Source organism: Sylvia atricapilla, chromosome 9 (genome assembly GCF_009819655.1).
Source record: "Sylvia atricapilla isolate bSylAtr1 chromosome 9, bSylAtr1.pri, whole genome shotgun sequence".
NCBI lineage: Eukaryota > Metazoa > Chordata > Aves > Passeriformes > Sylviidae > Sylvia > Sylvia atricapilla.
Window position 1 is genome coordinate 10,991,755 of NC_089148.1, and position 15,043 is coordinate 11,006,797.

General features: G+C 46.6%; 2 protein-coding genes across 3 annotated transcripts in view; one reads left to right on the forward strand and one right to left on the reverse strand.

The window, feature by feature from the left end:
- PDE4DIP (phosphodiesterase 4D interacting protein) overlaps positions 1 to 15,043 on the reverse strand; it is a 389,196-nt gene that overhangs the window by 76,448 nt on the left and 297,705 nt on the right. The gene's annotated exons all lie outside the window — the stretch shown is intronic.
- The window catches only part of LOC136364791 (dynamin-3-like), a 65,844-nt gene that overhangs the window by 48,074 nt on the left and 2,727 nt on the right, over positions 1 to 15,043 (forward strand). The window contains exon 6 of one of the 2 annotated variants that reach the window (XM_066324854.1): positions 11,803 to 12,532. The exons of the other annotated variant lie outside the window; for it this stretch is intronic. Within the exon in view, the coding sequence (XP_066180951.1) occupies positions 11,803 to 11,872 (70 nt within the window). The 3' untranslated portion in view covers positions 11,873 to 12,532. Of the gene's footprint in view, positions 1 to 11,802; positions 12,533 to 15,043 lie in introns of those variants that run through there. 2 annotated transcript variants of the gene reach the window in all.

A 15,043-nucleotide genomic window follows, 5' to 3' on the forward strand; every position in this document is an offset into this window, starting at 1 on the left:
CAGTGCCCAGCCATGGAACACTCTTTCACCTCAGTGGATATCCTGTAGCTTGCAGCAGGGGCCGCTGGGGAGAAACCTGGAACTGCCTTTCCCAACTTGGCACTGAAAGGGAAGAAGCCCAAGGCTCATCCCCTTGCTGGGACAGCCTGGGGCTGAGCCAAAGGGCGCTGGCCCTGCTGTTTCCTCTGTGCCAAATCAGAGGCCAAATCAATGAGGTGCAGGGGTGAGGTGCAGCTCTGCCAGCTGTGCTGCCAGCGAGAACCGTCCGCTCGCCCTGCAGACCAGCGCGTCCCCTTCCCCCTGCCCGCCGTGGCTGTGCATGGACGCTGCTCTCCCGGGCTGCCTTGCCAAGAGCATGTCTGATGATCATCTTTTTCATGCCAAAGGGATAGGTGGGATGGAGACCAGAAAGGAATTTTCTAGCACTCAAAAAGACACATGGGTAAGCAGCCTGGGAACGACTCAGTTCGCGACCACCACTGGTGGCATGAAAAGCGGTGGCGGATGAAGGAGGTCAGTGATTTTAAAATCCTGTAGCTGGATACAGAATTGAACGTGAGACTGCCTGACATTTTTGTGGAAAAAAAATAATCTGCAATACACATCTTCTGGACTGGATCCTAGTTCTCTCTTTTAGAGCTATGAAAGCCTCAGACAGAAAAAGTCTCAAGTGCTAAAGAATGAAGGAAGGGTTTGCCATTCTGCTGAAACTTCAGGTTTCTCCTGCTGACTAAACTGTGAGGGAGGAAATCCCAGGGAAGGGGCTGCAGGGGAAATCACCTGAGGGGGACAGTGTGGCCAGCTCCTGTGCCTATTAAATGTTTCTTTTGAGCCCTGGAATTTCAGCTACGCTTGGTCTGGTTTTAATAACAGCCTTTGCAGGATCATAGGAAATTGACTCAGAAAACGGGTCTGAGATATTAAAGGGGGAAAAAAAGAGTTTTGAGGAAGAGTTCTTGTGGAAACCTGAGCTTTTTCTGTGACTTATTTTTGAACTGGGGCTCTGTGCTCTGACTGTTCACCACCATTTTCTGCAGTGATTCCTTGAAGTGTTGGGATCTCTCTTATCTAGGGAAATAGTTATGCGTCCTGAGAAGAAAGTAGTATTTTTAAAGTTTATCTCACTTTCCAAGGGAGCTTTCTGTGGCAGCCCCTGTCGCTGTCACATGGAGCTGAAAATCCTGACATGCTGAAGAAATGCAAAGTTTCCATTTTCTCCTGTTCTGTCTTAAGATAAAAAGATCAGGGGTAAGACTTGGACTATCCTTGTCCAATGGGTAGATTAGCACGTTTGGTGTGGAAAATTTGGGACCTTACTAGGAGATACAGCCCCTGTCTTTGAAAACACAGGTTTTTTCTTCTACTTTATTAGCATTTAATCAAAGGAATTGTACAGAAATGGTGAGCTCTCGGCATTTTCTCACTGTTCGTCCCTTAATGTACAGGGAAAGGAAAAGAGTTAGGAGAGCAGGAAATAATTTTCTTCCCTGCTTTGCTCTGATTCTAAAGCTGGTTTGGGTTATGTGCTCTGAATATTTCTGTAAGGAAACAGAAACTATTTGCATGATACATGCCTCTTTTAATTAATCCCACTTGAGGTGGGTGGATCTCTCCCAGCAAAGCCTGTGAGTAAAGGCCTCTGGCTTTAAGGGCTTGATGCCAAAGCATATATGATTTGTGAAATATTCCCCACTGCCAGAATCTGGATTATTCCCCATCTCTCTTAAAAGGCTTCAGTAGTATTTTGAAAGAAAATGCAGCTGTGTGCTTGCTTTGGTAAGACGGCTTTAAGCAGGCACTCAAAGCACTTCAGCTTATCCTGATGTGTGTTTGCCTGCCTGTGTGGAAAGCCTGATCTTGACCAATTTAAGTTCTACTGTGGATGCTTGATTTCTCAGCTTTTAAATGTCCAGAATGGGAATCTCAGTTTTGCCACAAGGAAAGCAATTGAATTGGGAATGTTGTTTCTCCTGGCAGCAGAGCCCGTGGCATTTGTGGTGGTGGAATGGTGCTGCCCTTTTCCCCCTGTGTCCTGCAGTGCCACTGTGAATTCACCAAGGCTTTCCCAACAAAGCCCTGGAGATGGTTCCTCACTTTGTCACTGAGACAAATGGGAAACCCTGGAGCACGTGTGTCACCCTCAGGCTGCTCCCCAGGGGCTGGGGCTGCTCTTTACACTGAGGCAGGTCGTGGGGAGAAAATTCACGTTGTTGCTGCTCACATGCTGTCCCTACAAATTTACTTCCACCCACAGGCAGCCAGCAGGGAAGGGCTGGTGGCAGCTCTGCAGCTCCCCTTTGTTAGGCCACCAAGGCTAATTCTGTCACCTGCTGTGTTGGTAGCTAATCTACACTGGAAGCCATCATTACATGTTTCTGCCAAATTGGCACAAAAAAGTACTTTTACCTGACAGTAATTGCAGTTAGAATTTTTCAGACAAAGTCAGGAGCAGTGCAGAAAAGCATTACTGCCTGACGTCTCCCAGCCCACAGGCTCCCACTCAACTCTTTGATTGCCAAATATCAACCATTCACAAAGTTTTCTGTGATGGATTTTTATAGATTAGAGCTCTTTGAAAAGATTTAATGAAATGTCTAACCCTGTGCATTGAATGATAAGGGGATTCTGTGCAAAAATGGCACATGATCCTTTGAATAAAATCTGTCATAGTGCATAGGCATACAAGGCCAGAAGGGTTATCCTGGCTGAGCCTGGGAATCTTCTTTCTCCTGAAAGTTTGACCTCGCAGCCTTAAAAGCTTACTACTGTATTTTTTAATGGAATATAAATTGTAATCAAATAGTTGTTGCACCAAATTCTTCTGGCAGGATGAGTGAGAGCCCACCTTAGAGTGTTTGCATGCTGACTTGGATGATCTTAATCTGAACACCCAAGTAGGAGAGCACAGCTCTCTGTCCTCTTTGAATAGATCTTTGGCAGGAGTTATATTCAAAAAGTATAGTCTGCAATTAGGATTGTTTCATGCAAGCAAAGAGACAAAAGTGTTACGTGGACAGAATCCAAAATCCTGCTGAACCTCAGGAGAAAAGAAAGCCAAAGAATAATTCAATTCTGCATCTCTTGTCTGTGATCAAAAGAATCTACAGCTACATGGGCAAGGCCAGAGCCCCTCCCAGGGGGGGATACTGCCCTTCTGTAGTTGGTATGTTTCCAACTCTGCCTGTCCAAGGACCCCAAAATCACAAGACTTACGAGAATATCAGTTATTATTTCTGTGATTCCTGCCCAGAGGGAAGACAGCCCTGTGTAATTTGTTACCAGTCTAATGCACATTTCTTGTTGAAATGCACACCCAGAAATATGTTACTTCTGCTGCTGGCTGCTTCAAGCAGCAGCAGACTCCATTTATTTTCTCTTATCTCTTAGAAAGAAGTCCTGCATTTTCCCTTCCTCCACTGGGTCTTTTTCACTATTTTCCTTTTTTTTTCTCAGCCTTTCCCTCTCTGTCCCTTTCTTGACTATCCTGTTTGCTTCCTCTTTCACCTCCTCCTTTCACTTGGTTTCCTGTCTGGTACATTTGTCTCCTTTCCCCATGTATTCCTTTCCTTCTCACCATCTTGTCTTGGTTTCTTTCCAACTTCTCCCTTCCCTGCCACCTTTTTAAACCTGTCACCTTGCATTTCTGTCTTTTAGAGTTTTTCAGACAGTTTTCAAGCCATAGAAAGCAATCTTTCTTAACAGCAGCCTGGTGGCAGTGGCTGTGACACCCATCCGAAACACGAGCTCCACCGCTTGGGGCACTCACACTGCCAGGCGCAAACCTGGGCTCATCTTACAACTTTGGCCATGGAACAGAATCAAAGAACGGAATAACAGAATTGTTTGGTTTGTTTGAAAGGGACCTTTAAAGGTCATCTAGTCCAACCCCCCCTGCAATGAACAGGGACAACAGAAGCACTGAAAGAAGGAGCATTCTGCATGAGGGTAAGTATTGGAGGGCTTGGCCAGAAAGCAGGTCCCAGCAGGTTGTAAAAACATGTAAAATGTCACAATACAGCAAGCCTGGCAGTTTCATTGTAATTCTGCAGTACTGATCTTAGGAGAAATTTGGAATGGCATTTGCGCCGAATTGATTCTTCAGCTGCCTGAGCTCTAATGCATTGAGAGATACAGGAGTCTTCACTTCTGCTCCAGGAGCTTCAGTGATGGCTGCCCCTAAAAGGATGGCTCTCTTTTAGACTGGTAGTAGGATTTTGTTACTGCCTTCCTTTATATTCCTCTCCCCCAGATGACTGTCCTGAAGATCAAGGAAAACAAAGTTCATGGGATGCCAGACACTACAGCCTGGGTGCCATGTCTGCTGCCACTGACTCTTAACTTCTCTCAGCATCTCCCTTCGTCAGCCAGAGGCAGGCTGTCCATACCTTCAGTGGCCCAGGAATTTACTGATGGGTGATTCACTATGGCAGTTGAACAAAAGTATCTGAAGAAGCACTTGTTCTCCATAGGGCTGAGGTTTGATCTATCTGCTGCATCTCAGGTAGCTGTAATCTTGAGTATAGTTCCTGAGCTACTTGATCCTGCCTTATTCAACAAAAAATTGTTTTAAAACCAAGTGACATTCCATTGGGACTGTTGCAAATCAGTTTAAAAGTTAAGCAAAGAGGATCTGGCAGTGAAATGGCTTTTCATTAACTCTTAGTGTAGAGCAGACAGGTGTGATGGGGAAGGGTAAGTAAAAGAGATGCAAGAGGGGGGAAGACAATAAAACAAGGAACCTGAAAAGCACAGAAAGAAGTGATTCTGGAATAGAGATGATGTTGAAAGTGTAGTCCTCAAACACAGTAGAAGTGTCAGCTGATGCACTGAATGAATTTCAGTGAAAATTCGAGTTTGGTTTGGTTTTGGATCTTCTTTTTCTTCCTTAGCATTTTCTCTCTCAAGAGAAAGTTGTATTTAGTAGAAGGCAGTGGTTTTATTTTTAACATCTCTCTACTTGAAGAACAAAAGCAGAATCAAGCAATAGCAGTTGTTTGACAGAAGTACAGGATCCTGAAGATGTGTTTTGTCCCAAGAAATTACTTAGTTTAATAATGGAGTAGTTCTAATAAGAGTTGCCATGAAGGCATTGCAGGATTAGAGTGACTGTGTTGAGCAGGGAATTCCTGCCTTGTCTGAAAGAGTGGGCGAACAGCAGTGCATTTCTAGGCTGCCTTATGCTAGAGGAGAAAACATCTGAGAGTAAACAGAGATGATTTGAACTTCCTGCACCTGCAGGCATCTTGAAAGGCTGTCTTGATACTCTCCTGTCCCCTGTGAGCTGTATTGGATCAGTAGTGAATGAGGGCACTCCATGGCTCCATTAACAACAGTGGTAATCCCATTAGTTGGCATCATGGACAAGAAGAGGTGCCACTCCAGCTGGAGGTGACAACCAGGACATTTGCTCCCCTTCTTGCACCAAGGTAAGTAAAGAGGAGAGAGGCAACAAGGCCAACAAAGGTCACAGCTGAGTAGGAAGGAAGAACAGAGATCTGTTCAGAAGTGGGGTACATGATTCATACTGATGGCAAGCAGTGCAGCTACACACCGCCCAGTGCACAGGTCCTGAGCTACTGTGAAAAGATCAGATGTTCTTCTTGCTGATTTTGTGGCCCTTCTGTTGTCATCTTCCATGCACAGAACAGCATTCTGAATGTTCTCTCTCAGCACTCCTGACTTTCTCTTCTTCATGGCCAGTTGTGACCCTCTGGACCATCGTAACCTCGGGTTTCTGAAAGGTTGGGACAGTATTCCACAGATGCACTGCACACTTCCTTACTTGACATGTTCTCTGCTGAAGGGCAAACAAGAGCATACAGTTTCTTAAGAATAATAGTCTGTCTCGGTCGCTCGGTTGAATTAATTTTGTGTTTATTCCAGCTGAGCTTTTCATATGACACATTAATTCCCTGAAATGATTAATTTGAAAATGCAGTGTTCACATAAACATACAATGTATTTGTATGTGTGTGTGATGGACATTAATTTATTATGGTCATATAGAAAACATAGCTTGAGTTGTAGATAATAAATTACTCTGCTGGAACATCGTATTTTGGACCACTTTGCCTCTGAAAGGAGTATCTGAATCAAGTTAAATCACACACAGTGGAACCTCACTAACCCTAGTGCTTTCAAACACTGTAAGCCTTTGAATTAATGGAGATTTATATTGCTGCAGTGGAGTGGTGGCCAGTGGAAAGGACACATTCTTCCCATTCACTCTTTTTTTGTTTGTTTCTTTCACTTAAAAGAAATAGGTATCTGATAAAATGGCACAATCTAATAACCTTAACTTGCTTATACAGCACAAAAATTCCTTCCACTGAGGGAGCACAGTGCAGCTGGGTCATGTGCAGTTTTGGGGTCAGCTGTAGGGACAAGCCGAGGCAGTCCCTGGCAGTTCGGTCTGAGCACACCCTCTGTGCATCTGTGGAGCCTGAGTTTAGCTACACGACTACCAGCCACCCTCAAAAGCTCTGCTCTGTGCCTGAGGGCTTCCCCTCCTCACCTGCCCGATGCCAGTGATCCTGTGGGCAACACTTACTGCAGACATTCTGTGTTGAACAGAATGACATTTTCCAGTACAGAAACAAATCTGAACAATTTTCGCTCTCTTGGCCCATTACACTGGGATAAGGAACCATCTCAGGCAGATATTCCCCAGCTCCTTTTTCCTTTCATCACCACTCGGTGCGGTTTCTCATTTCCCCCGCAATCACCATCTCCTCCTGATCCCTGTCTGTGAGTCCTGCTTTACTCCTCCCAATGTCATCATCCTTTTTCTGCTTTTCCTGCTTTGTTATGACCTGTGTCACTAGGATCAAGTGCCTTCCCTCCCCTTGGCCTTCCCACTTCCAATCCAGATCCTTGCTCCTGAGCTGATGTTTGGGAGACTCTGCAGTAGCTGCGCTGCATCTGCTGTTGGACAAAGTTTAAGCATGCACAGACTGAAGACCAATTAACTAGGTCTACAAACTGCATCTTGCCTCTGTTTTTCAAGCATGATGGGTATACAGTAGTTTCACTTCTGGTTTGGATTGTTCTTCAAATCCTGAGGCTGATGGAGGTCGAGAGATCCCACATGAAAGCTAGGTTGATACAAGAACCAGTAAGAACAGAGGGTGTGGGTCTCTCAGGATTTTACTAAAACAGAGAAAAACACAGAAACAGCATAAAAATAAAATCAAAGGCATTATAACTTTCTCAAGACCAAGCTACTTAGTTCTCTAAATAATCACCCAAACAGGAAACCATATTTATTCCTCACCTGCACTAAGTCACTGTTTATCCTCTTACCGTATGCCTCACATCCAGGTTTGTTCTGTCACCTTAAACAAAACTGCCTGCAGTCAGTCTTAAAGCTGCTTAGAGATTTGAAGTATTTTCTTGTTAAATTCTACAAGGACGATGTCACGTATTAGGGCGCTCGGAGAGGGCTGGGTTATAGGGAAACCAAGCTGATGGAAAAGGGAGAGAATAATGGGCTTCTGTTCACAGCTTCAGATCTATAGGATGTATCGTAAAATAGAGTTCTGTGCATGCCTTCCACAAGTGTTCTCTGGTGGTCACAAGCAAGCAGGAATGTCAAATATAAGTGGAAATGAAAGCCTTTTATTTCTAAGTCCTCTGGCTGTGCTGTGAGAAGCCATCTTCAAGCGGGGCCTCCCATGGTAATTACAGCCATGCTTTACTGAAAGCACATTTTGTGCACTCCGTGTGGGGAGCGATAGGACGTCTCAAAAGGCAAAGGCTCGAAAAACTCCCATATGTTTCTGATCGAATTTTAAGTCTAGACTTGCTTTATTTAGTTTCTTTTGCTTTGAGTTTGCCTAGCTAAAGCTTTTAGGAGTTCTTTCAAAACTGGAAACGGGGGTGGGGGTGCTGCTTAGGTTAAAAATAAATGTAAAAACTTTTCCTTTTTAAAAGAGTTTTTGCACGGGGATAAGCGCTCCCCTCTGTTCAAAACCCCACTGAGCTCTTCAAAGGAGGAGTCTCTGCACCAACATCAGGGAGTTATTAAATACATACTTAGTCCACAATTTTCATTGGTAAATTCTTTATGTCTGCTTAATATGTGCTAGTTAGAAGAACTGATTCTTTTCGCAGACTCGTTTACTCAACCCCGGGGGGACCTATGATCTCCTGCCCCTTTAGCGCTAACTTTTACAAACAGTTTCCTTTTTTTTTTGTTTGTTTGTTTAAAAAAGGCAGCAAAACAAATAACAACAACCCCAAAGACAACCGAGTGAGTTAAACGGGTCAGGCAGCGGGACACAGCCGCAAAAAGCGAAAAGGCAGCTGCAGTGTTGGCGCCAATAGGCAGCAGGATTTCCCGCAGCAGCGGCGGTTCTCGGAGGAGCTTTGGCCGAGGCAGGAGCCGCCTCTCTCGGTTCTCTCGGTTCTCTGGGTTCCTCTCGCCGAGCGGGCTGCGGGAACGGGGAGAGCCCCGGCCCGCGCCGCTGTCATCCGCTGCCCTCAGACTAAACATTGAATTGGGCTTACTCACATATTTACTCCGTGCGACGGCAGCTAGCGCGGAGCACGGCTGCGGGGGAGGTTGTTTTTGCCCGGTTTGGGCCCGGCCGCGCCGCGGGCAGGCTGGAGCTCCCCCTGCCGCTCCGCAGTGCCGCTTCCTCGGCCTTCTGAGGGGCTGCGGAGCCTTGGCTCGGGGGGCCGAACCCAGCCTGGCTTCCTCGGGGCTGTGCTTTGTGCAGCTGCCGCGGAGTTGGTTGCTGGCTTTTGTTATCTCAAGGTGACCCAGGCTCCTGCACCGCTCCTGGCTCTTGGCCGCTCCACCGGGTGTGAAGGAGCCAGGGTGAGGCAAGAGACACGGGGCTTGGCCTCTCCTCTTGTTTTTTGGAGGGTTGAGATTCCTGTTAGGGGGTGAAAAAAGGTCTGAATGCTACTGCCAGTGTAGAAACGGTCACAGAGTGACTTGTCACCTTGGCAGGGAAATCTAGGACAGGCAACTTCAGGGCTTGTTCTTTCCTTCACTGGGACTTGAAGGTTCAAGGTGCCAGGTGATCCTGTGTGCCAATGGCCAAGGCAGGTGAGGTCTGTTCCCCCGGCTGAAGCCCCTGTGCTGTGCCCGGGGCCGCAGGAGCACGGTCCCTTTCCTCCCCTGCTGGCACAGGGAGCTGCCGATGTCCCAGGAGCCTGGGCTGCAGGGAAATGGTGCTGCTGCAGCTCTTTGCCCGCTGCCATTCCCCAGCACGGCCACTGCTCTGGAAGGCAGCTGTGCTCTCCGCTGCAGCGCTGCTCCCGCAGCCGTGGTGCCGAGGGCTCGGGAGCTGCAGGTGCGGGGGAGGCAGGCAGCACCCTTGAGGGGCTGGAGCTAACTAAGGAGGGCTCTGCCCGCTCCTCATGGATGTGCCTGCCCACGGGAAAACACGCGGGTGTTTGTGCCAGAGCATCCGAGACACGCGTGGGGTATCCCCAGAGGGAACAGAGCACGGCTGGAGCATCCCCTCGCTGAGCACACCTTCTGCAGGGCACAGGGACAGAAGGACGGGCTGCCTCGGCAGCAGCTCCTCATCAGAGCATCCCCCTGGGGGCATCGGCTTCTCCTTGAAGCTCTTTGGTACTCTGCAGTGGCAGAGAGCTGGTAGGGAGTTTTCCTGTTCGGGTCTGCACTGGGCTTGAATGGAAATTCAACCTAGCTGTTAGTGTGCAGTAACAGCTCCAGTTCAAGGAGGAAACGGGGCTTGGGCCTGATTTTGGTTCAGGTTTGCTTCGACTGATTATATCCAGGAAATCCTCCCACTGTGCTCTCCAATTTCTGATCCTGCTGTGTTAAATAGCAATTTGGCTAAATTGCATTATTTGAATCCAGTGGGCTGCATTTAACCTGGTATTAAGATGCATGCTTGGGCTTGTATCTTTTAAATTTGATATGAAGACAGCTGTATGCATTTTCCCTTGTTTGTAAATTGTATACATATGATACAATGTTTTCAGTAAGCGCTAAACAATGCAATGTGAGGCATTTCAACAAAGGAATAATTTAATGCAACCCAGCAGAAATGCAGAGCCTTAGAAGTGGTTCTTTATGAAACTACAAATTTTGGAAATGGGTCCAGAAGACCTACACTGGAGTAACACAAGAAACAATAGTTAACACAGTAACATTTTTCCTGTAAGAAAAATACACCATGAAGAAATTATATTTTGCCTATTTTTTTTAGCTTGTTGATTTACTTGAATGCTTTAGTTGGCATATTTTCTATTTGTTGCATGGTAGGGATTAAAATTCTCATTTCTTCACCAAAAGAGAATATTGTCGCACAAGATGCACTTTGAGCAAAACGTGATTTTTTTTTTGTCAAGTGTAAATTTGTCTCACGTATTTTGTTTCAGTTCAAAGAAGATTAACACATTGTTACATTCTTTTCATCTTCAGTTTAGCTTTAGCAGAATGAGACACATTTCCTCTGTAATCTTCAGAGCCACAGCTGTCCCTACTTGCACAGGTGGAGGATGGGTTAGGAAGGGCTGCAAAGTTTGTTGGGGCAAAATATTATTTTATTTTTAAAAATGATTCATGAGCTCTGCTGCAGCTGATGGGAACCAACCTCAGCTCTTACCTTGCTCAGAGCCCGGGAGCAGCCATGAGCTCTCCTGGTTATCTGGGCTGGGTTAAGGAACAGAGGGAGAGTCGCTCCTGCTTAAGAAAGGGAAGATGTGGGTTGAGATGGATGCAGCAACAGAGCACTGCAGGAGGGTGCTGCCCAGCTGGTTAAGGGAGCAGGCTGGCTGGCAGGAACAGTGTCTTGGGCTGTCTATCCAGCACTCAGCAGTGCCAGGCAGGACTGTGTGAGCTGGTGCAGGCAATTGTCAGCTCAGACTCTGCATGGGCCTGGCTTGGCAGGCCCAGGTGGAATGGAGCATCAACAAAATACTCTTTGTAACTTAACTGATGGAATTACCTCCAGACAGCCGTGAGGTGGACCTTACTGCACACAAAAGGTAAAGTATTGCACAGCTGCCAGAGGGACTCTGTCCACAGCTCCAGCTGAGTTGGGGTGTTATCCTTGGATGAAGGGAAGGAGGGATAAGTGCCAGCCTGGACCGTAGGTAGAATGTGCTTGGAGATCACACTGCTGCTAACTCTTGCTCTGGAGTCTCTTATCAGAGAATGACACAGTCCAAATTAAAATGCAGGGGTTTTGCAGTACACAGGAAAATTGAATGAAGGCACCTAAGTCTTCCCAAAAAAATCTGTGACTCTGTAGCACTTCCTGAAGTTGATATAAAAGTGCATTAGTGGTAAATTAATGAATCCAGCAGCCTTGGCCACGACTGGCATTTTCAAAATTGATATAAGGCCTCTAAATGTGCCTCAGATTCAGGCATGTTGATAGGGCTACAGTTTGCCCAGCTATGCAGGAAACTGCAGATTTTTCTGCCTCTCCAAAGCGGCCCTGAAGTTGCTGCAGGCTGTTTTCTTGCCTGCTCTGAAATGTGGCTGCTCTATGACTGTCCAGGCTGGGACTGACCCCTAAAACCAGGGAATAAGGATCCTCCCCTGCTGGTTTGTGTGGCTCCAGAAGGTAATGGGGTGTGTGTGCAGAACCCCCAGGCTGTGCACAGTGATGGGTGAGATGGTAAAAGCATGGCAGAAATGGCAAACCCTTTTCCTCCTTCCTTCCGGTGGATGCTCAGGGGTGTCTTGCTTCAGTGCACGTGGCAACAGGATTGTTGTGTGCATGAGCACGTGCATGTGCATGTAACAACAGCCAGGTTTCAGTGTTGGTGCTCAGTGTTGGTGCTCACTGTTTCTTCTCTCTCTCTCTCCAGTCGAAGACCACCCCCTTCACCTACTCGGCCCACTGTAATCCGTCCGTTAGATTCATCCCTGTTAGACTAAAAGGATTTCTGGCATGTCATTCGTTGTTAACCAAATATGTGGAAACAAATTGCTTGGTAACTGTCACAATAACCAATGTATAGTCGCATGTATGGACATCTATAGGCAAGTAACCAATTTTACTGATATACTCTGTCCATTCTGCAGTGTTAATTGAGGTCTTCAATGTGTTGGGAAGGTCTGTGCTGCCTTGACTTTTCCTTCTGCAATAACTGATGTTAGCTAACTTACTGACACATTATCTCCACCCAGACAACTGTGCTCACAGTCCTCTAGAGCAAATGGAGGGCTTGACTCTGTGCGTGTTTGTGCATGTGTTGATTTGATCTGCTGCTTGTTTTTTTCCTCTTACCTGAAAGGAATCTTGCTTTTATTTGTACCTTCCAGGTTTTCTATTTTCTCTTGTAATGGCTAAACTGGGCAAAGAAAAGCCATGTGGTTTCTTACCAAGCTCTTCTGAAGGCCCCACACTTCCAAGTCTTTCTTGCAAGAGGCTTGCTTCTCCTATAAATTCTCCTTATCTGAAATTTGGTTTGAAAGAATGTTGTTAAACAAGCAGGGTGTGCATGGGACGAGGCATGTTTGGCTTTATTCCCATCCTGGTAGCTGCAATGCCAGGTTGGTTGGGTTGAGGAGGAGCAGGCTGGGGTGCCCCAGCTCACAGGAGCCCTCCCACCCTGCAGCCAGGATGGGACAGGGTGCTTTGGAGGGCTGGGGTGTGACAGAGCAGCATGTGCCAGCTCCCTCTGTCCTGTGCCAGTGCTTGCTCATACTCCTGCTCCCACTGCACTCCTGGGAGGCACTGGAGGGGAGTGAGTGCATGGAAATGTGCTGTGTGCAGGATGCAGGGAACTGAGAACTGCTTTTGGTCCTTTTGTGACACAGAAGGAGACAGAGATACAGATACATGCACAGCTGGGCATGGGCTCCCCCTCTTCTGCCCACTGTGGGAGCCAGTTCACAAAGCTCCAGCCTGGACTGGCAGCTGAGCTTCCCAAGGGCCACGTTGGGATGTGAGATATTTATGGTATTTTCACATGCCAGTCAGTAAAGTTTCCCTGTGCCCTGTGTGTAGATTTTCTTTTTGCATTACATGGTCCTTGCACACACCTTGGTTTACTGTTGCTTTAGCCAGCGAAGTCCTGGGAAGTGCTCAGCTGTGCATCCTGGCTTATTTTAGCAGCTGCTCACTTGCAGAGGTCCCCTCTGCCTCTTGTTTTGCACATTATAAATTAATGTATTATAAAAACCTTTTGTCTTAACTGCATTACTTCACTTTAAACACTTAGGGTCAGTGTCACCCTTAAAGCTTCGAACTTACTGAGTTGACTGAATGAAACTGGAGGGGAATTTGGCCTTGTTCCTTCAGAAAATATGAATTGCTGCTATTACAATTATGGTTAAGAATCCCTAGGCAAAGCAATTGGTGGTTTCAAAAGCCCCCACTACAATTAGTCTAATAAATGTATTTATTGAGACTGCTTGTAAGGCTTCAGTAAGCTGTAGCCCCATGTTTAGGAATCAAAGAGCCACAACAAATGGGGATTTAGCCTGTTAATTCCCAGGCTGCTGATAAGCTGTGCTCACCAGTGCAGCAAATCATGTTTCAGCTTGCAGAAAAGATACGAGCTTGGGAAAGCATCATGATTTGTATGTTAGCTTAACTTTAACTTCCTGTCATCCCCATACTTGTGATACACGCCTGGGGAGTCTGGAGGTCACATCTGATGCACGGTGAAGAGGGCATTTGTCACAGCACTGGCATCTTGGTGATCTCAGCAGACTGCTGAAGTGGCTGGTCTTTGTTTGGGGAACATGTCCACATCTCCAATGCCAAGTGCACAGAATCAGCTTTCAAGGAAAAGAAAAGGTTACAAACACAACCACAGTCATATCAATTTTTACTACAAAAAAGAAAACATATTTTGATGATTCTTCTTGTCTTTTACACAGCTTTCCACTGTTTAATGCTCTCTGCTGTAACCTGTGCTGCATCTGTTGGATATTTTTTTGTAAACAGCCACAGGAGCCCATATTGTTGCCTCGCCAGCATTCCTGTATATCTGAACAGGGTTTATCAGAACTCTGTTACTGACCAGCAGCTGCCTGCTGATGGAAAGCCAGGTTTAATGGCTGAGCCACAGAGATCACTAGTATCACTTCTGATATCAGAATACCAAATTCTGATACTCACTTGGTGATAAAGACCAGGAGGGATGGAGTCTTTCAGCAACCTGGTTGAGTGGAAGGTGTCCCTGCTCATGGCTGGAGGCTTGGAACAAGATAAGCTCCAAGGTCCCTTCCAACCCAACCCATTCTAGGATACTGCAAGTCTGAGTTTATCCCACCATACCCCAAGGACTCAGCTTAGTTGTCCTTCGTTCTGTGGGAAGAGCATCACCTCCAGGAGGTGATTCAGGCCAGTGTGGCTGCATGGGACACAAGGGCAGTGCTGGTAAGTCAGGAGCCTCAATTATGTGACACAGATCCTGGCCTAAAAATGTCCTTTTAAATGCTCTCTACTTGAGACTCCATAATTTACTTTAATGACTGTTTCTGCCAAGCATAAGGAAGTAGGTGGTATGAGCACAAATGAGCACTGTCCCTTACTCTGCCCCCAAGAAACTATTTTTCAACAGTAATCCTGAATTATAAATAATGCTCTCAAGAGTGGATTTCCCCAAAAGAGGAGGAGAAGACACTGAGGTGCCAGCACCATCTGGTTCTGTGCTTGATGCTGAGGGTGCAGGAGACAGCTGCACAGCCTTCCTTCCTCTGCATCCTCATTCAGATCTCATCTAAATCTGGCCCTGTGCCCTAAATACAACACTTTGAGGTGTGCAGGTTAATAAATAACCATGAGCACAAATCCAGGGTTTGATGATTTCACCACTCCTTGCGTATGTGCTTGTGAGAATAAACCACGTGAAATTGTTTCTAGGAAAAACACTTAAATGCTTCCCAAGAAATTGCCACATCCAACTGAGTAAGTTCTGTCCTCCAGCCTTGGCCACTTCCTTCTGCTGCAGAGTGCTTGGAATGGGTTTGTTTGTCCCACTCACTCCTGGTGCTGGCGAGTCCCATCCACCCCATCCCTTGTTCTCGGCGGAGCAGCAACTGGCTCCATGCCCAAAGGAAAGCAGGGCAAGCACCCTGTGGGTCTGCCAGAGG